Genomic DNA, 24,140 nt, shown 5'->3' with positions numbered 1-24,140 from the left:
TGGAGGAGCCTGCTCGTGGCTTGCCAGACCAGGTCCTCTTGGAACCTCCGCTGGGACGAAAAAACTCTCATGAGCCGAGGAGAATGGCCCACATCTACGATGTGGCTCTTTTCCTTTGGTAGCTGGCGGAAGAAGGAGTACTCTTCCCCCCCTGTGAGACCCTTAACAGTGTCATCCAAGGAAGCCCCATACAGTCGAACCCCTAAAAGGGGAAGATCAGATAAGGCCTTTTTAATAGTCCGATTTGCAGACCAGCATTTCAGCCTGAAAATATACCGAAGGACCACTGCTGATAAAGACAGCCTAGAAATCCAAAGAAGCATTACAGATAAACTGTAGCCCCTGGATCAACTGATCCACCAGCTCCGCAAGATAGGGGGGAAGCTGTTTCCTCTCCAGGTCCCGGCGTAAAAGTTTAGCCCACTCGGTCAGTTTGCGACACCAGGGCAATATTAAATACCGGCCTAAGTGCCGAACCAACCACAGTGAATATATGGCAGGCCAGAGCCTCCACCCTCCTATCAGCTGGAACTGTAAAGGCCGGGGACTCCTCAACTGGAATGAAGGTAGCTTTATTCAAAATAGAAACCGACGAGTCAGCAGCATAAAGCAGTTAATCCTCAAAAGATACCGCCAGGCAAAAATGCTTAGGAACCACTGCGTTTTGGACAACCCCACTGTTTTGTGACAATGTTGTCAAAGTAAGTGGAAAGGAGAAAACCCTTGTCGCTTTGGAGAGCCTGTGGGTGCCGAAAGGGACCGGCACCTCCAACGCGGCATCAGCCACAACCTCCATTTTTAAAATTTCACACATTGACACAAACAGTGCATCCACCAGCGCATTTTCATGCGCAGCTAAAGGAGCAGGAGGAATCATCCTCGCTATCTGAGTACCCAGCAGGGTGACTTACATCTGTGGCGGCCAAAACAATTTCAGGATCTGATGTAACAATCAGGGGAGGGCCACCGACTGCGATCCCGCAAAGGGAAAGCCGACCGAGGGCCCACCAATGGACCACCTACTGGACCCAGCAAAAAAGGGGACTATGGGTTGCCCTCCGTGTCCCTCCAGAGAGGCCCGTATAATAGGAAATAGCCCCCTTGAAAGGGGTGTTGCCTGCCGTGACGGGGACGCGCAGACAGGGTACCCTGATGGTCCCGCAGTGCTAAAAAGGGGCAGGTGCCCCACATAATAATGGCAGCAAGGCTGTCATCAAAAATGAACTGCCCCCACAGCGCCACCCCTTCCAAGGGACACACCAAGCTGATCGCATGGCCTAGCCGCAAATGCATCGATCCCAGTCCAGCAGATGCCCAAAGGAAGAGTGGGGGCTTCAACCAAACTCACTGGGGGCGCCCCCCAACGGAGGCGCCAGACTCAGCCGCATGGCCTATTAGGCCGCAGCCTGAACTTTTGTGGGCGCCCAGCCGCCTGGACGCGAGCTCCAGCGAAGCCGACCACCCAGGGGCAGCAGAGGGAAAGGCGGATGCCCAAAAGGGAGGCAGTGGCTTAAGTCACCCTCACAGTGGCCGCCCCACATAGTTTCCAACCACTAGGCCGCAAAGCCCCAGCTTAAATTTTTGGCCGGATCCGGCCGCAATTTGTGGCCTGGATCCAGCCGCGTGAGGTGCAGACCCGTGGATGCTAAACCATCCGCTCCCCCAGCCCAACAGCCACAGCAGGGAGCCCAGAGGACATCCCTGCCCTAGTCACCAACCCCCGGGGTGGCAGGGAACCCTGCTCAACCCCCTAGGGTGGCAGGGAACCCTGCTCAACCCTCCAATGCGCACCAGGAAAAATACGGTCAACAGCAACTCCAACAAGCTCCCCTTTAGAGCATGTGGCAAAAGCCAGCTCATAAACTCACCCAGGGAGGGGGGGCCTTAAGCCCCACAGTGACCACAGAATGTTTAGAGGGGCTGGGAGGGAAGGAGGGGAACTTGGGGGTCCCACTGTCCCAGGGATGGGACCACCTCCACCCCAAAACCCTCCAGGAGTAGAGGGGGGGGACAGCTACTTACCATACCAGGAACAGAGTGGGCACTGCTCCGGACAGACCACCGCACCATTAGAATGTGGGTGGCTGTCGGCCAGGAGGAACACTGCGACTCAGACCTGAGGCCAGGTCGTATGCGCCCTCGCGAGACGTTTAACTCGCAGGCCAGCCCCTGTCCAATGGGGCTTTGTCGCAGGCCAATCTATTGCAGAGCTGAGGCCTGCCCTTGCTTGCTGGCAAGACTGGGGGGGATCCTCTGGATCTAGATTATCCAGTCCGTCGCTCAGTTTCAGTTTAACAATTGAATGTAGATTCTCACAGGAACAAAAAAATAACAAAGATAGGAAAAAATTCCATTTAAAAAGAAAAAGAAAAAAAAAAAAAAAATCGCCAGGACCAGAGATCCCAGTAAGGAACTAGGTGCTTACTCCAGACTAGTGCCTATAGCTGAGAGTGGGAGTATACCCCCTGGGACTGCCCATATGCGTATTGAAGCTTTTTCCTTCCTAGTGTTTTATTCTTGTAAGGGGCAGTATAACCCAATGGTTAAGAAGAATAAGGAGCTGTGTCCGTCAAGGAACGAAAGAGAAAAAAAAAAAAAAATCACATGTACATAAGTATTCACAGCCTTTGCTCAATACTTTGTTGAAGCGCCTTTGGCATCAATTACTGCCTCAAATCTTTTTATTTATGATGCTACAAGCTTGGCAAACCTATTTTTGGGAAGTTTCTCCCATTCTTCTTTGCAGGGCCTTTCAAGCTACATCAGGTTGGATGAGGAGCATCGGTGCACAGCCATTTTCAGATCTCTCCAGAGATGCTCAACCGGGTTCAAGTCTGGGCCACTCAAGGACATTCACAGAGGTGTCCCGTAGCCATTCCTTTGTTATCTTGGCTGTGTGCTTAGGGGTGTTGTCCTGTTAAAAGATAAACCTTCACCCCAGACTAACGTTCAGAGCACTCTGGAGCAGGTTTTCATTAAGGATGTCTCTGAACATTTCTGCATTCATCTTTCCCTCAATCCTGATTAGTCAGCCCAGTTACGGATGCTGCCACCACCAGGCTTCACTGTAGGGATGGTATTGGCCAGGTAATGACACTTGCCATTCAGGCCAAATAGTTCAATCTTTGTTTCATCAGACCAGAGAATTTTGTTTCTCATGGTCTGAGTCCTTCAGGTGCCTTTTGGCAAACTCAATATGGGCGGTCATGCGCCTTTTACTGAGCATTGGTTTCCGTCTGGCCACCTTACAGGCCTGAGTAGTGAAGTGCTGCAGAGATTGTTGTTTTTCTGGAAGATTCTCCTCTCTCCACAGAGAAATGCTGGAGCTCTGTCAGAGTAACCATCGGGTTCTTGGTCACCTCCCTGACTAAGGCCCTTCTCCCCCTATCGCTCAGTTTGGCCAGGCGACCCACTCTAGGAAGAGTCCTGGTGGTTCCAGGAAGATGAAGGCCACTGTGCTCATTGGAACTTTCAATGCTACAGTAATTTTTCTGTACCCTTCCCCAGATCTGTACCTCGATACAATCCTGTCTCAGCTTGGTTTCTGCTCTTACATGCACAGTTAACTGTAGGACCTTATATAGATAGGTGTGTGCCTTTCCAAATCATATCCAATCAACTAAATTTACCATAGGTGGATTCCAATCAAGTTGTAGAAACATCTCAAGGATGACCAGTGGAAATAGGATGCACCTGAGCTAAGTTTTGAGTGTCATGGCAAAGGCTGTGAATACTTACAGTATCTCACAAAAGGGAGTACATTTTTGTAAATATTTTATTATATCTTTTCATGTGACAACTTTGCCACAAAGTAGTGGGTGTACAGCTTGTATAACAGTGTAAATTTGCTGTACTCTCAAAATAACAAACGCACAGCCATTAATGTCTAAACTGCTGGCAACAAAATTAAGTACATTCCTAAGTTTAAAAAAAAAAAAAAAAAAGCTGACAGGGGTTCTAACCCACTTACTTTTTATACAAAACTAAAGAAAAATAAATTAGGATCTATAAATTTACTTTAAAAAAGGCAAGAACTAAAATTCTCTCATAACATCATTGCCATGTAGGTTGAGCTGCCGCGAAATCTGAGAGAAATGGCTAGTACACACCGGCCAGATGTTGGTAGAATGAGCATGCTGGAAAACCAGCAGCCGACCGACTCCCGATCAGCACTCTCAGCCAATGGCTAGCCGTCTCCCTGTCAGAACACAACAGCTCAGCAGGGGAGATCGATGTACTAATGTCGGATCGTTAGAACAGCGGCTCCGGCCGGAGCTGTTCATTTTTTTTTTCATTCAACCAGAAAAAAAAGATTTGTGTGTACCAGGCTTAGAACCTAGTACACACTAGTAGTTTTTTTTTTGTTTTTTGTTTTTTTAATTTAACCCAGCAGGGCTGAATGAAGAAAAACTGACAGTACCGGAGGAACTGCTGTACTAACTGTCCAACATTAGTACAGCGATCTCCCCTGCTGTTCTATTGTGTTCTGACAGTGGCTGAGAGCACTGATTGGGAGCCAAACAGCAGACCTTTTCCAGATATGCCCCTCAACAGAAGCCGGCCGAACGCAGTACACATGGGCCGAATGTCGGCCGGTTTCTATTGAACCAGCTAATGCCACTGGACATTTGGCCCATGTGTACTAGGTTTAAGAGATCCCGTGGGCCAATCTGTTAAAAGGCACTCAATTTATATTAAAAAACATGACATATAAGAAGGAAAGGTGACAACCATTTCAAGATATAAATGCTTAAAGTGGAGTTCCACCCTATTTTTATACTTACCTCCATCTTCTCGCTCCGGGTCACCTGAAAAAGAAATGGATAATCGCATATTTATTTTTTTTTTTACTTACCTCGTAGCGAAGAAAATATACTTACCTTACTTCCTTCTTCCTCCTTCCTCGGCCGCGGCCCGTCGTCACTTCCTGGCTCTGCAATGATTCCTGGGAGCTGGACGTCATAGCTCCCAGGAATCATTGCGCCTGCACCGGCCCCGACGTCAGTTCCGGGTCGCGGGCGTCATCCCCTTCTAAACAGCTTCTGGGCATGCCCAGAAGCTGTGGAGGGATGATGCGCGCGACCCGGAAGTGACGTCGGGGCCGGCGCAGGGCATCGTGGGACCAAAGAAGGCGGAAGAAGACGCCGAAGAGGACGCGCTGGCTTCAAGCTGCCCACATCTGAGATGGCAGCGCTGGACAAGATGTTTGCAAGGTAAGTATTTGTCCTAACAGGTAAGTGCAACCCGGGACAGATCAGAGGCTAGCCATTGTGGAATGCACTAGCCCTGACTGTCCCGGGGGTATTAAAAAAAAAAAAAAAAAATCCAGGGTGGAACTCCGCTTTAACCACTTAAGCCCCGGAGGATTTGGCTGCTAAACGACCAGAGGGTATTTTGCGATTCGGCACTGCGTGACTTTAACGGACAATTGCGCGGTCGTGCGACGCTGTACCTAAACGAATTTGGCGTCCTTTTTTTCCCACAAACAGAGCTTTCTTTTGGCGGTATTTGATCACTTGTGCGATTTTTTGATCACGCGCTATAAACAAAAAAAGAGCGTAAATTTTGCAAAAATAGCAATATTTTTCCCTTTTTTTTATATGAAATTCCCCCAAAAAAAATGTAAAAATCAAAATTTTTTAATATTTTCAGCCAATTTGTTTTATGCTACCTATGTTTGGTAAAAAAAAATCGCAAAAAGCGTATTTTGATTGGTTTGCGCAAAAGTTATTGCGTTTACTAACAAAGGGAAAGATTTTTGTCATTTTTGTTGTTTTTTTTTTTAACGCGTAATGGCGGCGATCTGCGATTTTTTTTGCGGTACTGCGACATTGCGGCGGAAAGATCGGACCCTTGACTGACATTTTTGACACTTTTGGGGTTACCAGTGACATTTCTACAGTAATCAGTGCTATATATATGCACTGTTACTGTAAAAATACACTGGTAGTGAAGGGGTTAACTTTATTTGAGAGGGAGGGGCTGTGTGTGTCCCTAGGGGCGTGATTCTAACTGTGATTGGCTGTGGCTTCAACTGTATGCAGAGTGATCAATGGATCTACATAGTAGATCCATGTGATCAGCTCTCATACAGAGAGGAGAATGACAGGCAGCTTGTTTACACAAGCTGCCTGACTTTCTCCCTCTCCCCCGCCGATCGCAGAGTGGCCGGCGGCGATCGGGTCCGCCGGTCACACGCGCGGGGGGGTCCGTGACCACGCGGGAGCGGGAGCGCGCCTCCGGCGGCGCTCGCTCCCTAAACCCTCACAGGCGAGCGACGTAGACCTACGTCACTTTGCCTGTGAGGGGCTGACCGCCGCCGTAGATAGTCGTGCGGCGGTCGGCAAGTGGTTAAAGCCCAACTGCAGCCTCCTAAATGTCAGTTACCTTGTGAGCTCATCTTTTTAATTACATTTTTGTTTTTACTAAGCGCCTGGAGTACAGCTATCACTATACTTCCGGTGCTCTGGCGCTAGACCCTTGGGTCTCAGCTCCTGAATCTGCAGAGTCATATGCAGCTTTTCTCTCTGTCCCTCCCCTCCTCTGGCCTATTTAAAGAGGGCTTTGTATTATGTGAACCCATTTAAAAAAACACAAAGCCTCCTGTGAATGGGCAGTAGAGGGGAGGGGCGAGAAGAGGTGCTGCTGTATAAGAGAGCAGTGTCTCTCCTGTCAAAATGCCAGGAGTAAAGTGATTGCTGTACTCCTGGTGCTCAGTAAAACAGTGAGGTGTAAATAATAGATAATCCCACAAGGTGTCATGTACCTAGTTGGACTATAGTGAGCCAGATTTTAGACAGTGACTGAATTCCTAGAATTCTGCTTTAACATTAAATAAATAAAAAAATAGGTTTCTATCTTTATACCAACCATGCCTATTCTATTGCTTTTGCTTATTTAAAACTGGTGCTCCACTGGAGGCTGAACCAGTTCTTTCAATGGAGAACAAAAATTAAAAAGGTATAACTTACTTCAGCCAATTTTTGACAATGTTGTCGCATAGGAGCTTCTATGTCTTGCTGAATTTGAATTTTTAATAGGTCTAGTTTCTGAGGCGACAGCACCTAAAATAAAAAAAAAAAGTTATTTAACCGGTAAACAAGGATGTGCAATTTGTTTTTTATAAAAGTATGATCTCAGCAACCAAGAATGCACTTGAGAAAAAAATTAAAAGCATGGCTTTTATTGGCAGCAACCAATCAGGTTTTAGCTTTTTCTATGTACTCTGCAAGAGAAAAATCACATGCAAACTTAATAGTGATGACAAAACAAATGTTGTCTTCAGTTCTGCTTTAAGGAAATATGAAATGCATTCATTTTGGTCTGTTAACCCCTAGGTGCCAACCGCACACAAATACGAGGCCTCTCAGCGACTGGGCCTTGGCACAGAGGGGGCTGCATATTCATGTGCATTAGTGCCGATAGAGCGGTGCTGAGAGTGTGCGTCCTGTGTGCTCCCGGCACAGTGACCAGAAGCTCACGAAAAGCTCCTGATTGCTTCTTGCAATCAGGAGTTTGTCAATTATGTAACCAGCGGGACCTAGCGCCAAGGGGTTAATATGACTGCAGTTATTACAAAAAAATAAAAGCAACAACTATATTTTTTCTGAGTGTATTCAGGGAAAATTGTATCATATACTTAAGATAATTTTGCTTTCCTGCTGCCTAGCTCTAAAAAAACTCTGCCTCTAAAGCACTTTCTCAGGACCAGAGAATAGCAGAAAATAAAATAAAAGGTTAAAAAGGACCTCAGTATTCTTGGTAACAAGCCACATGAACAGGCACCAGGAAAGGAAGATTACGGTAAGTATACTGTATGATACAATTTTCCACTTTCCTGGTGCCTAGAAGGCAAATTATCAGTGATTACTAGCTGACAGGGTGCGTTAATGCACAAAAAAATTATTTTATTAAAAAGGGCAGGACAGAAGCTTGTATTGCTGGTCTGCCAAATTCCACAGTGGACAGGACTCCTGGGTCAACCTGGTAACGCCTCAGGAAAGTATGATATGAAGCCCACAAGGCTGTCGTGCAAATTAATTACATGGAAACTCTGGAGTGAGCCACCCAGGAAGCTGCAATCGCTGTTGTAGAGTGCACAATGACTATGGAAGGCAGATCCAGGCCCATTGCTCTATAAGTACTTTGTATGAGTTTAACAATACAACGGCTAGCGTTCTGGAAGTGGCCTCTTTACCTCTGTTCCTCCCGGCTGAAATGACAGTCTCTCCAATGATCATTCTAAATGAAGCAGTGGCAGAAAGATATTTTATTGGAGTCCTGGAGACATCAAGCTCATGCAAAGTACCCAAAGTACCAGTTTGAACTTCTGGATAGGTTAGGTCATGCCCAGTTTTCTGACATATAGAAAGATGTTGCTACCTTGGGAACAAAATGGTCCAATGGCTGAAGTTTCACTCAGTCTAGAAAGATGAAGTATATCTTTCCAACGCTCCTTGGGCATGTAGTTCTGCAACTCATCTACCAGAGGCTACAGCTACAAGGAACACCTTTTACAGCTACGAGGAACATCTTTACATATTTATAAGTTAGGTCCTTTATGGAACATTGTTCCGTTGAAACAAGAGGCTAAGTTGTTAAAACAGGACAAGTCCCACTGAAGAAATACTTTTTCCTGGGAGGGCGAATCATCAGCACCACTCTGAGGAATTCTATTACCAAAGACTCTTTAGCCCGTCTAGATTTTGTAATCAAAAGAATTGTGGTCACGTGTAGCTTTAGCAAACCGAATTAAAGGCCTAGATCTAGGCCAGTCTGAAGGAAATCCCTAAAGTGGACCTAGCATCAGATATATTTTTTCATGGTAAGTGCATCCATGCTAAGTATGAATACATTCCTGAGATGTCACAAAGATACAAGAACAGTTATTAGTAAATAAACTGTACCTTTTTAATTGTAAAGCAATCTTATGTTTTTCCTTTTTTTTTTATTTTTTTTTTTTTATGTAAACACCCTCAAAATGCAAGATAACAATTATGCATGCACCCACACTTTAAAACGATAGGTCTTGTAACAATTTAGCCAATTGTATTTTCGCTTAATAAATCTTAATATAGCATTGTCCTTTAAGTAGAACTAAAGTCAAATTTTTTTCCCCCCATTTTGGATACAGTAAGGGAAAGTTATAACCCTTGTCATTTTTTATTTTGCCATCTGTCTTCCACTGGGGAGAGTCCTCTTCATTTCCTGTCCTATAGCCAAAACAGGAAGTGAGAAGAAATCCTCCCAAAGCGATGAAATCCCTGGTTGTCATTAAAACTAGTGTCCCCATTGGGTGGTTTTTCCTCTATTCTTGTTCTGAGGACAACCCAAATTTTCGGATTTACTTCAATATCTATGATAACGGTAAACATGACAAATATAGAGTGTGAATATCCCTAACAGGGGACACAGCCAGCACTAAAAACCTGACTGGCATTCTAATTCCTCCCCACTCTGTCCAAAACTAACAAAAACCTTTTGCCTTTAGTTATACTTTAATACATTTTAATAATTTTCATAGAATGTATATGTTTACTTTTTTATTATTATTATTATTTGCCAAGCATTGGGTGTATGATAGGGCGATTCATTTCCAACCCAATCCTCCTCCTCTCTTGCTTTTATTAAAGCCATTTGTTACTCGTTTAAAAAAAAGCAGAGTTAGACTTACCAGTAACTCCTTTTCTAATAGTCTTTTAGGACAGCCCATGAGACCTAGGGCTCCTCCTACCAGGACAGGAAACCCATTCAAATCAAATAAAAGGCGGTCCCCTGGTCCTCACCTTCAGTATTCTCGAGAACCGTAGGACATCCTGTAAAACATATATTATACATAATACAAGATAACGCTGGGTGGGAATCCGGCTGTCCTGGAAGACTATTAGAAAAGGAGTTACCGGTAAGTCTAACTCTGCTTTTCTCGAGTCGTCTTCCAGGACAGCCCATGAGACGATGAGCAAGAAACTTACCAGTCTAGGGAGGGACTACTGCCTGGAGTACCTTTCGACCAAAGGTCGAAAAGTTAGACCAGGTAGCTGCCTTACAGATCTGCTCTGGTGAGGCACCGGCCCTTTCGGCCCAAGACCCTTGTTGAATGTGCGTTGATACATGGTGGAACCACTATCTTTGCTATATAGGCTTCTGTAATAGTCTGTTTTATCCACCTAGCTATGGTAGCTTTTGAAGCTTTTTCACCCCTATGTGTACCAGAGAAAAGCACAAATAGGGTATCACATTTCCTAAAGGTTTTAGTCACCTCCAGGTAGGTCAGAAGAGCTCTTCTGACATCCAAAAAACTAAAATTCTTCTCTTTTTCATTATTTGGAGAACTACAAAAAGTAGGTAGTACAATATCCTGTGCTCTATGGAAGGAAGTAGCTACCTTAGGTAAAAACCCTGGATTGCTTTTAAACACTATTCGGTTTTCAAAAATCATAAGAAAGGGCTCCCTAATTGAGAGGGCCTGCAGTTCACTAACTCTTCTAGCTGACGTCACTGCAACTAAAAATGAAGTTTTTAGAGTGAGTAGTCTTTCTGTTAAGTCCTTCAAGGGTTCGAAAGGGACTGTTACCAAAGCTTGAAGGACCAGAGATAGGTTCCAAGTTGGACATGTTCTAATCATTGGAGGCTTAGCCTGTGCAATTGCCTTGAAGAACCTAGCTATAAATGGGATTTTCCCGAAGGGAATACTGAAGAAAAATGCTAATGGCAGCAGCCTGCACCTTCAAAGTACTAAGGGAGAGGCCCTTATCGACGCCCTCTTGTAAAAATTCCAAAATAGATGGTACATCTGGAGAAGGCCTGTGATTTTCAGTCATCCAAGAGTGAAACTTTTTCCATACCATGGAATATATAGCTCTTGTGACAGGTTTTCGACAATTGATCAAGGTCTCAATTACCTTGTCTGAGAATCCTTGGGAACTTAGTATCTGTTCTTCAGATACCAAGCTGTTAGGTTTAAGGATCTGATGTATGGATGGGTCACTGGACCCTGAGTCAACAGGTCCTGTCTCCAGGGCAGGACTATTGGAGGTTTAGTGCTTAGGGCCTGTAGATGTGAAAACCATGTTTTTTTGGGGCAAAAAGGAGCCATTAGAATCAGATCTGTGTCCTCCTGGAGGAATTTCTGGAGGACCTCCGAGATTAACTTGACTGGAGGGAAGGCATAGCAGAGATTGAAAGACCAAGGGTGTGCAAAAGGCATTGACCACCAGGGACTGATCCCATTGGTTCAGGGAAAAATACAGTTTTGTTTTGCTGTTCATTTGAGATGCAAAAAGGTCCACTTCTGGAAGGCCCCACTCGACTGCAATGTTTGCTAATTCTTTTGGGTTGAGGGACCAATTGTCCTGACACCCCTGGTGGCGGCTGAGGTGGTCTGCTAATACATTTAGATGAATGGCTGAAATGGAGGCAAGATTGAGCTCGGCCCAAGAGAATATTTTCTGGGCTATACCCTGTAACCTCCGACTTCGCGTACCTCCCTGTTTGTTGAGGTATGCCACCGTTGCTATGTTGTCAGATCGAATCTGCAGATGACTTCCCTTTATGTCCATCTGAAAGACCTCTAAGGATTTTGTGTACTGCCATGAGTTCCTTCTGATTCGACGAGATCTGTGCTTCCAGGGGACCATTCTCCCTGAGCTAGTTGGCTCTGGAGATGTGCCCCCCCATCCGGAAGAGCTTGCGTCTGTAGTAATTCTTAGTGATACCTGAATGACCCAATTCAACCCTTTTGTAAGGTAAAGAGGTGATCTCCACCACCATAGGGCTCTTTTTACCCTGGTGGGAATTTTCACCTTTATGTCCAAGGTATCTGGGAATCCGTCCCAGTTCCTTAACAGGAATCTTTGAAGGGGACGCTGTTGGTACCGTGCCCAAGGGACAGCTGGAAAACAGGAGGTCATGAGACCTATGACTCTTGTTATATCCCTTAGAGAGACCCACTGGTTGGTTTGTAAAGAAGCTACCATCTGACACATCTTTAAAACCTTGAGTTGCGGGAGAAAAATCTTTTGATCTAGAGAGGAAATCTCGTATCCGAGATAAGTCACTCTTTGGGAGGGTGTTAGGCACAATTTCTGTTTGTTGATCATCCATCCTAATGACCCCAGGAACTCCTGAACTATTTGGAGGTCTGTCTTCAGTTTGTGGTCTGAATCCGCCACTACCAGGAGATCGTCCAGGTAGGGGATGATCATGATGGACTTTAGTCTCAATGGAGCTAGAGCTTCCCCCAGAACCTTGGTAAAGATACGAGGGGCTGAGGATAACCCGAAGGGCAGCGTCCGGAATTGATAATGTCTGACCTCTGGTCCTAGCTTCACTGTTAGTCTTAGGAACTTCTGGTAGGCCATGTGAATAAGGATGTGAAACTAAGCATCCTTTAAGTCCAGAGTTGCCATGAAACATTCTGGATACAACAAGTTTCCTATGGAGTGTATTGATTCCATATGAAAATGTTTGTATTTTATCGAAAGATTTAATTTGCGTAGATTTTAAAAATCAATCGATAACTCCCCGAGGGTTTTCTTATCACAAAAATGTGGGAGTAAAACCCTCTGCCCTGTTCCTCTTTTGGAACAGGTATCAATACCCTTTGATCTAACAAGTCTCCAATCTGGAGACTTAGGGCAGCTGCTTTGGCTGGATCCCTGAGCAGTTTGGTAATCAATATCCTTTCTGAAGGTTGGGAATTGAATTCCAACCTGTGCCCTGTGGATATTAAGTCCAGAATAAAAGGGCTTGAAGTTATTTTCTTCCACTGAGGGAGGAAGGCCCTCAATCTTCCCCCTACTTTGTGAAATAAGTCATTGTGGTTTGGTGGGGTGCTGAGGAGGGTTAAACAAGATGCTCCCCCTACCTCTACCTTTTTGGCCAGTCCAGTGTTTCTTGAATGTGGACTGAGCCTCACGTGTCCCCTGCTGTTTGCCCTACCCCGAAAAACTTTTCGGGTATATGGGTATTTTTTCTTTTCTGGAAATTACTTATTTTTGTCAGCAGTACGTTCCAGAGCCTCTGTCAGTCCAGGGACGAAGAGATGGTCACCTGTAAAGGGGAGACTACAGAGGCGCAGTTTAGAAGCACAGTCACCTGACCATGATTTAAGCCAAGGACTTCTTCTGGCTGAATCTGCCAAAACTGAGGTCTTGGCTGTCATTCTAACCGACTCAGCGGATGCTTCGGCCAAGAACCCTATAGCCTGAAATAGAAGGGGAAAGGATTTAACAATCTGATCCCTAGGCGTTCCAGCTGATAGGTGGGCTAGAATCTGTGAAAGCCATAACTCCAAATGACTTGCTATACAAGTGGATGCTAAGGCTGGTTTCAGACTCATGACTGAGGCTCTATACATATGCGGCACACTGTTTTGCTCCAAGTGGAACTTAGCTTGGTTCCACAAACTGCACATTTCTTTTTGGAGGGCTGCGCCTTGACCTTGTCCTGAGCCTTGGTCTATAACAAGAAAAATACATATTAGTTATGACTCCCAAAACAATCCCTCCCACACATTTGTGTACAGGGTAAAGAAATTGTGCCCCCTTTTACCGACCCTATTATCTAGAAGTTGAAGGAAAAGGAGAAAGACCACCAACAGGTATATGCAGAAAGGGAAACCCCCTATCGCTTACCTGGGAGGTACCGGTGCCAGAGCCTGCTTCTACCGACTGAGCGGATGCTGCCGTGGAATCCATCATGCTGTGTTTGGTGGTCCACAGCGTGTGCTGGGTTCACCTCACACCGGTCGCCCAGACGTCTCCTGTTCGTGCCTTGGAAACTGGAACTGTTTACGGCGCCCGCGGATGTGCGTCAACTGGCCGGAAATCACGTGTACCACCTCCCGAGGTCAGGGTAGAAGACGCAGGAGTTCCGCCCCCTATGTTCGTGGCACCAAATTCAAACTTGCAGGCCGTCTCCCTGCATGAATTTGGCAGTGTCACGGGTACACAGCGTGTGCTGCTCCAAGGACGCCGCCAGGAACAGAAGAGGACTCCCCCTGCGATCCACTGACCCCATCAACGGTCCTGCCCGTGTGGACCACGAGAACAGGAGACAGCGGTCAGCCCCTATTGCCACACTTAAGGGGTACCGCACTTGGGCAGAGGAAGATGCATCTTAATCCAAGTCTTCAAGGACAGTCCAGGAGACCAGGAGCTTCAGTTCCAGGAACATGTTACCCCCTGTCCGGAGGAAAAATTAATACTGAAGGTGAGGACCAGGGGACCACCTTTTATTTGATTTGAATGGGTTTCCTGTCCTGGTAGGAGGAGCCCTAGGTCTCATGGGCTGTCCTGGAAGACGACTCGAGAAAATAGTTTTCAACAAATGAAAAGGGAGAACACAGGGCAGGACTCAAGAGGAGCCACTTTGTTCTGTGCAGGGATGGTCTCTGCTCCCTTATACAAATAAAGAAGTATAGAGACATACTGAGAGAGAAGTCTGTAAAGCCATCTTATCTGACCCCCACCTGAAGCCTCCTGGGATAACATAACATGTCCCAGAAGACTGCAGGACCAGTCTCGCAATCTAGAACATGTGCAATGGAGAACAACAGGAAGTCGTAGCCGACTCCTAAATCCAAGATGGTGGTGGCAGGAATCTGCAGCAGTTGGAAGAATCAGCTGCGAGGAAGACAGCACTGGACTGAAAGGACTAAAAAGTCAGTATTTATATTTAAGGTTGGTCAGGGGGTGCCAGGAAAAATACATGATTTATTTAGGTACTGTAACTAAGAGAGCATCAAGACTATTTTCATTATAAATTTTTTGAAAAATTAACCACTTCCGCGACGGAAGGTTATACCACCAGGCCTTTTTTTTGTGATACGGCACTACGTTTTTTCAACTGACAATTGCGCAGACATGCGACGCTGTACCCAAATAAAATGTATGTCCTTTTTTCCCACAAATAGAGCTTTCTTTTGGTGGTATTTGATTACGTTTGTGGCTGTTATTTTTTACACTATAAAAACAAACAAGAAAAAAAAACCGACAGTTTTGAAAAAAAAAAAAAAACACAACAACATTTTTTACTTTATGCTATAAAACATACCCAATAAAAAAAATTTAAAATCTAAAATTTCTTCATTAATTTAGGCCAGTATATATTCCGCTACATATTTTTGGTAAAAAAAAAAAAAAATCCCAATAAGTGTATATTGATTGGTTTGTGCCAAAAATGTATCAGCGCCTATTCACTATGGGATAGATTTATGGAATTTTTATTTTCGCTTTCATTCATTGACAGACACAGCTTCAATTCTTCAGACCATTGGGTATTATACTGTCACTCTTCAAGAGTAGGACTAGGCGCAAAACTTTTTGGATATGCCCCTGGGGCAGTCCCAGAGGGTATACCATCACTTCCTGCTGTAGCACTTCCAGTTTTTTCTGCCTAGTCAGGAGTAAGGACCTGGCTCTTTGCTGGGATCTGCAGTCCTGGCATTTTTTTCTTTTTAAATTGAATTTTTTGCCTTTTCTTTATTATTTTTGTTCCTTTGTGAAGTAAAATCAACTGTTCCTGTGAGAACTACAATCAGAGCCGGACTGGGTGACGCACTGGATATTCAGGATCCTTACGGTCTTCCCAGTCTGGCCTACGAGCGCGACCCAACTACTAGCTCCGCGCTAGGTTGGCCACGACATAGCCCCACTGGACGGAGGCTGACCAGCGAGTGAAACACCTCGTGAGGTTGCAAAGCCATGGCCTGGGGTAGGGGGACGCTTCGCTTCTTTCCAGATCTGTGGACCTTGCTCATTCAGGACAAATGGGTTCACGAACTGATTCGGTTTGGTTACAAGATCGGGGTCTCGGTCCTTGCATCCGGCAAGGTTCTTTCCTTCCATCTTACGCTTGTCTCCAGAGCTGGTACAGGGCCTCTACGGAGCAGTGCAGGACTGAAACCTTAAGTGCTCTGAAACCTTATGTGCGGGTTCAGAAATTTCGGATGGAATCCATCCGCACAGTATTAGCTTTCCTTCATCAAAGAGATCTGATGGCTTCTATCGATCTCAAGGACGCTTACCTTCATATTCGGATATATGTCGGGCATCAGCGTTTTCTTCTTCTTTGGTCGCGCCTCAACTCCTCGAGTGTTTACAAAGATTTTGGCCCCGGTGTTGGCCTTGTTACGGCAGAAGGGGATTGCGGTACTAGGTTACCTGGACGATCTGCTTCTGCTCTAGAAGCCGACTTGGAGGTTACAGTGCGAACTCTGCAAGAGTTTGGGTGGATACTGAATTTTCAGAAATCAGCCCTGTCTCCATCCACAAAGCTGGACTACTTGGGTCTGACGCTGGATTCAGCATCAGCCCAGGTGTTTCTTCCTCAAACAAAACTGCTGAAGCTACAGACAGGCTGTTTGGCTCCTGTTGTCCAACAAATCGATCATCACTCAGGACTTGCATGCTAGTGCTGGGTCTCATGGTCTCCACATTCGAGGCGATTCCGTTTGCGCAGTTCCACACCAGACCTTTGCAAAGGGAGATTCTGATCAAATGGAACAAGGATCCGCTGTCATTGGGCAGTCTGATTCAGTTGAGTCGGGGTTCGAGGGAGTCTCTCCATTGGTGGCTTCGCTCCCCGGCCCTTCGTCTGGGAAAATCTTTTCTTCCCCTATATTGGACTGTAATCACCACGGATGCCAGTCTGTCCAGATGAGGAGGTGTCTTGGGAGTGTGTTCATCCCAAGGTGTCTGGACTCAGGAGGAGTCCAGGCTGCCGATCAACATCCTGGAAATTCGGGTGATCAGACTTTGTCTGTCTCAGTGGACTGATTGTATGCAGGGGTGCCCTGTGCAGATACAATTGGACAATGCTACGGCTGTGGCATATGTCAATCATCAAGGGACACAAAGAGTGCCCTGGTGGCATGGGAAGTGGCCGGCATCTTGAGGTGGGCAGAACGATATGTTCCAGCCCTCTCTGCTGTGCACATTCCGGCGGTGGAGAATTGGAGCAGACTATCTCAGTCAGCAGACGTTGAAGAATGGTCTCTTCACACGCAGGTTTTCCATCAAATGTGTCCTGCTGGCTTCCCATCTCAACAGGAAGGTGCAGAGGTTCATGTCAAGGTCTCTGGATCCTCTGGCCGACACCGCAGACACTCTGGTGGCCCCTTGGAGTCAGTATCGTCTGATTTAAACTTCTGACGAGACTGCTATGCAGAATCGAGGTAGAAGGGATTCCAGTCATTCTGGTGGCACCAGACTGGTCTCGCCAGTCTTGGTACGCAGGCCTGGTGAGGCTGGTAGCAGATGTCCCTTGGAAACTTCTTCTCAGGGAAGATCTTCTGTCTGAGTGACCAATCTTCCATCCTGCTTTACGGCCGCTGACTTTAATGGTGTGACTATTGAAAGCCAGGAGCTGAAAGACAGAGGGCTGTCGGAGTCGGTGATTCCTACGCTGTTGAAGGCTAGGAAATCTACTTCCAGGAAGGTTTATCATAGAGTTTGGAAGGCGTATATTAGTTGGGTGTGAGTCGCGGGGGGGGGGGGGGGGTGTTTCTCCTCGCTCCTTTTCTGTGTCTCGCCAGTTGGGAGTTTCTACAATTGGGTGTAGATCAACGTTTAGCTCTGGGCACCATCAAGGTCCAGATTTCTGCCTTGACTATTTTTTTCCAAAGGCCGTTGGCGGCGAAGACTTTGGTTCACACTTTTGTGCAGGGAGTTCGCCATCTGGCTCCTCCGGTGCGATTCCTGGTACCTCCGTGGGATCTCAATTATGTTCTGTTGATGCTTCAAAAGCCTCCCTTTGAAAACATTCGGGAAATTCCTCTGGCTTTTTTAGTGGCTATTACTTCCGCACGTGTCGGAGTTGGCTGCGTTCTCCTGTCGGTCACCTTACTTAGTGATTCATAGGGACAAAATGGTGTTACGACCCTGTCAGGCGTTCCTTCCTAAGATTGTCTCGGGGTTTCATTTGAATCAAGACATTGTGCTACCATCCCTATATCCCAAGCCTAAACATCCTAAGGAAATTGCCCTAAATTCCTTAGATGTAGTTCGGGCGATAAGAGTTTACCTGGCGGTGACTGAACCAATTAGGAAATCTGATTCTTTGTTTGTTCTTATGGATTGACCTCGTAGGGGCTGGCCGCATCTGCTGTGACCATTTCTAAGTGGATCAGGCAGACGGTGGCGCAGGCCTACTCCGTTAAGGGTCAGGTTCCTCCTTTCCCTGTTAAAGCGCATTCTACGAGGGCGCTTAGTGCCTCCTGGGCCTTCCGTCATCAGGCATCAGTGGTTCAGGTGTGCAAGGCAGCTACTTGGTCGTTTGTACACATATTCATAAAGTTTTATAAGGTGGATATACTTGCACCTTCAGATGCGAAGTTTGGCTGCAAAGTTTTGCAGGCTGTGGTTGCGGAGGCTTCTGAAAATTTAGTGAGCTCCAGTTGTTCCCAGCTGAGCTCCTGTTGTTACCTGGTTGGCTATGTTTATCCTTGTTGGGCATTATGTGCTTGCTGTGCTTTTTCCCACCCCTCATGTTGACACTGCTTTGGGACATCCCAATGGTCTAAAGAATTGAAGCTGTGTCTGTCAGTGAACAAAAGAGAAAACTGAATTTTTGTCTTACCGTAAAATTCTTTTCTCTGAGGTTCACTGACAGACACAGCACCCGCCCCTCTTTTGGGGTTGAGTTATTTGTTCTTCTGACACTGCTTGTGACAAACTGGAAGTCCTACAGCAGGAAGTGATGGTATGGTATACCCTCTGGGACTGCACCAGGGGCGTAACCAAAAAGATGTCCACCTAGTCCTACTTCTGAAGAGTAACAGTATAATACCCAATGGTCTGAAGAATTGAAGCTATGTCTGTCAGTGAACCTCAAACATTTGACGGAAAGACAAAAATCCATTTTTTTTACTGGTAATGTTGGCAATCAGTGATTTTTAATGGGACTGCGACATTACGGCAGACAAATCTGACACTTAAGCCCCGTACACACGTACCGAATTTTGGCGGCCAACAACAGCCGACTGCAGAAGTGATGTCATGTGATGGTTAACTTTCTTTTCTGAGCATGCCCAGTCTTGCTAATCGGCTGTTTGTCGGCCGAATTCTGTACTGACTGGCGAACAATAGGCCGTTCTGGTGTTGGCCAACAAATATTTTAAAGCCCCGTACGTGTGTACGGGGCTTAAGTGACACTTTTTGGGGACCAGTGACACTATACAGTGATCAGTGCTAGAGGGCTGCCCTGCTGCAGTATATCTGCGTGGGGCGGTCCTCAAGTGGTTAAATTAGCTTGCACTGACATTTCCAATTGAATTAGAATATGCAAGATTTTTTTACACTATAAAAATAACAATGTGTTTAAGGCAAGGGTGTGGCTAAACAAATATTTCACAGACTAAGACACATGTGTTGCTATGACAGCAAGAGCAAGCTCTCCAAGATTTAAGGAGTCTCAGAAGACCAGCAATCTTGCAGGTGTGCTTGTTCAATTCATGTGGGCTTTAGCTACAGAAACAAGTGGGAAAAAACACACACAACAGAATGAGAAAGCACAAGAAAATGCATGGAAGGCACACAAATCAGCCCTTTTATTTGGCACACGGATCTTACTTGTAGCTTTAGCTCCTCCGTTTCTCGGGTTTTTTCTAAAAGCTCTCCACGCAGTTCCTCCAGTAGAAGTTTATATTTTTCGTGTGTGTTTCGAACTTCAGCAGCAAACTGCTTACATTCATTTTGCGACTTTATATAATCGGCTTGCAACCTGCAATCAAAATTGGCAGTGTTATGTCACCATCTTAAACTCTATTTAAGAGGGAGATGATGTAATGTTATTCTACATCAAAATGAAGTACAATTATGCACTATGCAATTTTTACAGCTGATGCAACAGATTTGACAGTTACATGTGATAATTGGATAGTTTTGCAGTAAGCAAAAACACATATATATTGGCAGTCTTGACAGAGAGCCTAATAAGGCAGCATGAACAAAAGACATAAACAAGATATATGATATTTAATATGGGAATATGCCTTGAAAAAAAAAAAGTTACAAACTACACAATATTTACTCAAAATTCAATTACTGCATGAGCAGTAGAGACCCATTTACACCCGAGTGTTTTGTAGCTCGAAGCTCCAAAGAAAAGAATGTAGCTACAGTAATTTCCCAGCAAAATATTGGAAATTAGAGATGCACACAACGGAAAAATGTGTTTCATTTCGGATTTATTCATTTAGTAAATCATTTTTTTGTTTTGTTAGAATGATTCTTTTTCAGAATGGGTTTGGTATATTCTGATCCATTTAATATATTTTTTTCCCAATTGATTCAGTATATACAATGTATATTATTAGCACTGATCACTGTATTAGTGTCCCTGGTGATGTCAGTGGAAGTTAGTTAGTTCCCCCCAGCGTGGGTTAGCTTCAGATTGACTGCTGCAATATCGCTGTCCCAGTATAGGTCATTGATAGCTGCCATTAGTAGTATAAAAATAAAAAATATGCCATGATACTCAAAATTGAGCCAAGGTGCATCCTGTTTCCACTGATCATCCTTGAAATGTTTCTACAACTTACTTGGAGTCCACCTGTGGTAAATTCAGTTGATTGGACATTATTTGTAAAGGCACACACCTGTCTATATAAGATCCCACAGTTAACAGTGCATGTCAGAGCTCAAACCAAGCCATGAAGTCCAAGGAATTGTCTGCAGACCTCTGAGACAGTATTGTATCGAGGCACAGGTCTAGGGAAGGGTACAGAAACATTTCTGCAGCATTGATGGTCCCAATGAGCACAGTGGCCTTCATCATCTAAAAAAAGAAGAAGTTTGGAACCACCGGGACTCTTCCTTAAGCAGGCCACAAAGCCAAACTGAGCGATCGAGGGAGAAGGGCCTTAGTCAGGGAGGTGACCAAGAACCTGATAATCACTCTGACAGAGCTCCAGGGTTTCTCTGTAGAGGGAGGAGAGCATTCCAGAAAAACCACCATCTCTGCAGCAGTCCACCAATCAGGGCTGTATGGTAGAGTGGCCAGATTGAAGCCACTCCTTGGTAAAAAGCACATGACAGCCCGCCTGGAGTTCGCAAAAGGCACCTGAAAGACTCTCAGACCATGAGAAACAAAATTCTCTGATCTGATGAAACAGGAATTGCACACTCTTTGACCTGAATGGCAAGCATCACGTCTGGAGGAAACCAGGCACTACTTATAACCTGGCCAATACCATCCCTAAAGTGAAGCATGGTGGTGGCAGCATCATGCTGTGGGGGTGTTTTTCATTGGCAGGAACTGGGAGACTAGTGGGGATTGAGGGAAAGTGGATTGCAGCAATGTACAGGGACATCCTTGATGAAAACCTACTCAAAGAGCACTCTGGACCTCAAACTGGGGCGAAGGTTCATCGTCCAACAGGACAACGACACTAAGCACACAGCCAGATAAAGGAGTGGTTATGGGAAACTCTGTAAATGTCCTTGAGTGGCCCAGAAAGAGAGCCCAGACTTGAACCCGATTGAACATCTCTGGGGAGATCTGAAAATGGCTGAGAACCAATGCTCGCCATCCAACTTGATGAAGCTTGAGCATTCCTGCAAAGAAGAATGGGAGAAACTGCCCAAAAATAGCTTGTAGCATCCCACTCAAAAAGACTTGAGGCTGTAATTGGTGTCAAAGGTGCTTCAACAAAGTATTGAGCAAAGACTGCAAATACTTATGTGCGTGGAATTTTTTTCGTTTTTTTATTTTTATGAATTTGCAAAGATTTCAAAACGTCTTTCACGTTGTCATAATGGGGTATTGTTTGTAGAATTTTAAAGAAATTAATAAATGTATTCCATTTTGGAATAAGGCTGTAACATAAAATGTGGAAAAAGTGAAGCGCTGTGAATACTTTCCAGATGCAGTGTATACACTATAGTTTGTAGGCGCTATAAAACTTTCATGCAAACCAATCAATAAACACTTATTGGGATTTTTTCTTTTATCAGAAACATGTAGCAGAATACATTTTGGCCAAAGTTTATGAAAAAAATTGGCTTAAAAAGAAAAAAAAAAATAATAATAATAATAATAGGATATGTTTTATAGCAGAAAGAACAAAAATGTATAATTATATACACACACACATTATATTATATTATATATATATATATATATATATATATATATATATATATATATATATAAAAAAATCACACACACAGTATCTCACAAAAGTGAGTACACCCCTCACATTTTTGTAAATATTTTATTATATCTTTTCACGTGACAACACTGAAGAAATTACACTTTGCTACAATGTAAAGTAGTGAGTGTACAGCTTGTATAACAGTATAAATTTGCTGTCCCCTCAACATAACTCAACACAGCCATTAATGTCTAAACCTCAGGCAACAAAAGTGAGTACACCCCTAAGTAAAAATGTCCAAATTGGGCCCAATTAGCCACCCCCCCCCCCCCCCCGTGTCACGTGACTTGTTAGTGTTACAAGGTCTCAGGTGTGAATGGGGAGCAGGTGTGTTAAATTTGGTGTCATCGCTCTCACTCTCTCAAACTGGTCACTGGAAGTTCAACATGGCACCTCAATGCAAATAACTCTCTGAGGATCAGAATAAAAGAATTGTTGCACTACATAAAGATGGACTAGGGTATAAGAGGATTGCCAAGACCCTAAAACTGAGCTGCAGCATGTTGGCCAAGACCATACAGGGGTAAACAGGACAGGTTCCACTCAGAACAGGCCTTGCCATGGTTGACCAAAGAAGTTGAGTGCACATGCTCAGCGTCATATCCAGAGGTTGTCTTTGGGAAATAGACGTATGAGTGCTGCCGGTATTGCTGCAGAGGTTGAAGGGGTGGGGGGGTCAGCCTGTCAGTGCTCAGACCATACATTGCACACTGCATTAAATTGGTCTGCATGGTTGTCGTCCCAGAAAGAAGCCTTTTCTAAAGATGATGCACAAGAAAGCCCACAAACAGTTTGCTGAAGACAAGCAGACCAAGGACATGGATTACTGGAACCATGTCCTGTGGTCTGATGACACCAAGATAAACCTATTTGGTTCAGATGGTGTCAAGCGTGTGTGGCGGCATCCAGATGAGGAGTACAAAGACAAGTGTGTCTTGCCTACAGTCAAGCATGGTGGTGGAAGTGTCATGGTCTGGGGCTGCAGGAGTGCTGCCGTCACTGTGGAGCTACAGTTCATTGAGGGAACCATGAATGCCAACATATACTGTGACATACTGAAGCAGAGCATGATCCCCTTCCTTTGGAGACTGGGCCGCAGGGCAGTATTCCAACATGATAACGACCCCAAACACACCTCCAAGGCGACCACAGAGGGTAAAGGTGATAGACTGGCCAAGCATGTCTCTAGACCTAAACCCTATTGAGCATCTGTGGGGCATCCTCAAACGGAAGGTGGAGGAGCGCAAGGTCTCGAACATCCTCAAATTCCGTGATGTGGTGATGGAGGAGTGGAAGAGGACTCCAGTGGCAACCTGTGAAGCTCTGGTGAAGTCCATGCCCAAGAGGGTTAAGGCAGTGCTGGAAAATAATGGCGGCTACACAAAATATTGACACTGGACATTTTGACTTAGGGGTGTACTCACTTTTGTTGCCAGCGGTTTAGACATTAATGGCTGTGTTGAGTTATTTTGAGGGGACAGCAAATTTACACTGTTATACAAGCTGTACACACACTACTTTACATTGTAGCAAAGTATCATTACTTTACATTGTAGCAAAGTAGAATTTCCAAAAACAATTTTTTTTAATTTTCAGGTTTTTTTTTTAATTTATATCGCAACAAAACCTAGTGGTGATTAAATACCACCAAAAGAAAGCTCTATTTGTGTGAATTTTGTTTTTATAAATTTCATTTGAGTATGGTGTTGCATGACAGCGCAAACGCCAGTTAAAGTAGCGCAGTGCCAAATTGCAAAAAATTGCCTGGTCATGAAGCAGATACATAGAGCTGAAGTGGTAAAATGAGCCTATTGGACAATATCTACTGGAGTCACATGCATCCAAATGTGAGGAATGGAACAAAATTATTTCATTCGTTAGGTTAGGCTATGGAGATTCTGACAGGTCCCTTCAACCCAAACATAATAAGCAGGAATCATCATCTTAATATTTCACATTTTTTTACCTTACTGTATTTATTGCA

At 44.9% G+C, this 24,140-nt stretch overlaps 1 protein-coding gene across 2 annotated transcripts in view; it reads right to left on the bottom strand.

Annotated features, from left to right (window-relative positions):
- Positions 1 to 24,140, bottom strand: part of CEP83 (centrosomal protein 83) — a 65,045-nt gene that overhangs the window by 39,230 nt on the left and 1,675 nt on the right. For both annotated transcript variants that reach the window (XM_082254461.1, XM_082254462.1), the window contains exons 2-3: positions 19,572 to 19,722; positions 6,972 to 7,064 (exon numbers count right to left, since the gene is read on the bottom strand). In XM_082254461.1, the coding sequence (XP_082110587.1) occupies positions 6,972 to 7,064; positions 19,572 to 19,722 (244 nt within the window). The remainder of the gene's footprint in view (positions 1 to 6,971; positions 7,065 to 19,571; positions 19,723 to 24,140) is intronic.

Source organism: Pelophylax lessonae, assembly GCF_965119305.1.
Source record: "Pelophylax lessonae genome assembly, chromosome: 4".
In the NCBI taxonomy this organism is placed as follows: Eukaryota; Metazoa; Chordata; class Amphibia; order Anura; family Ranidae; genus Pelophylax; species Pelophylax lessonae.
Note: the sequence above shows the minus strand (reverse complement) of the source record. Positions and strands in the feature narration are given on the sequence as shown.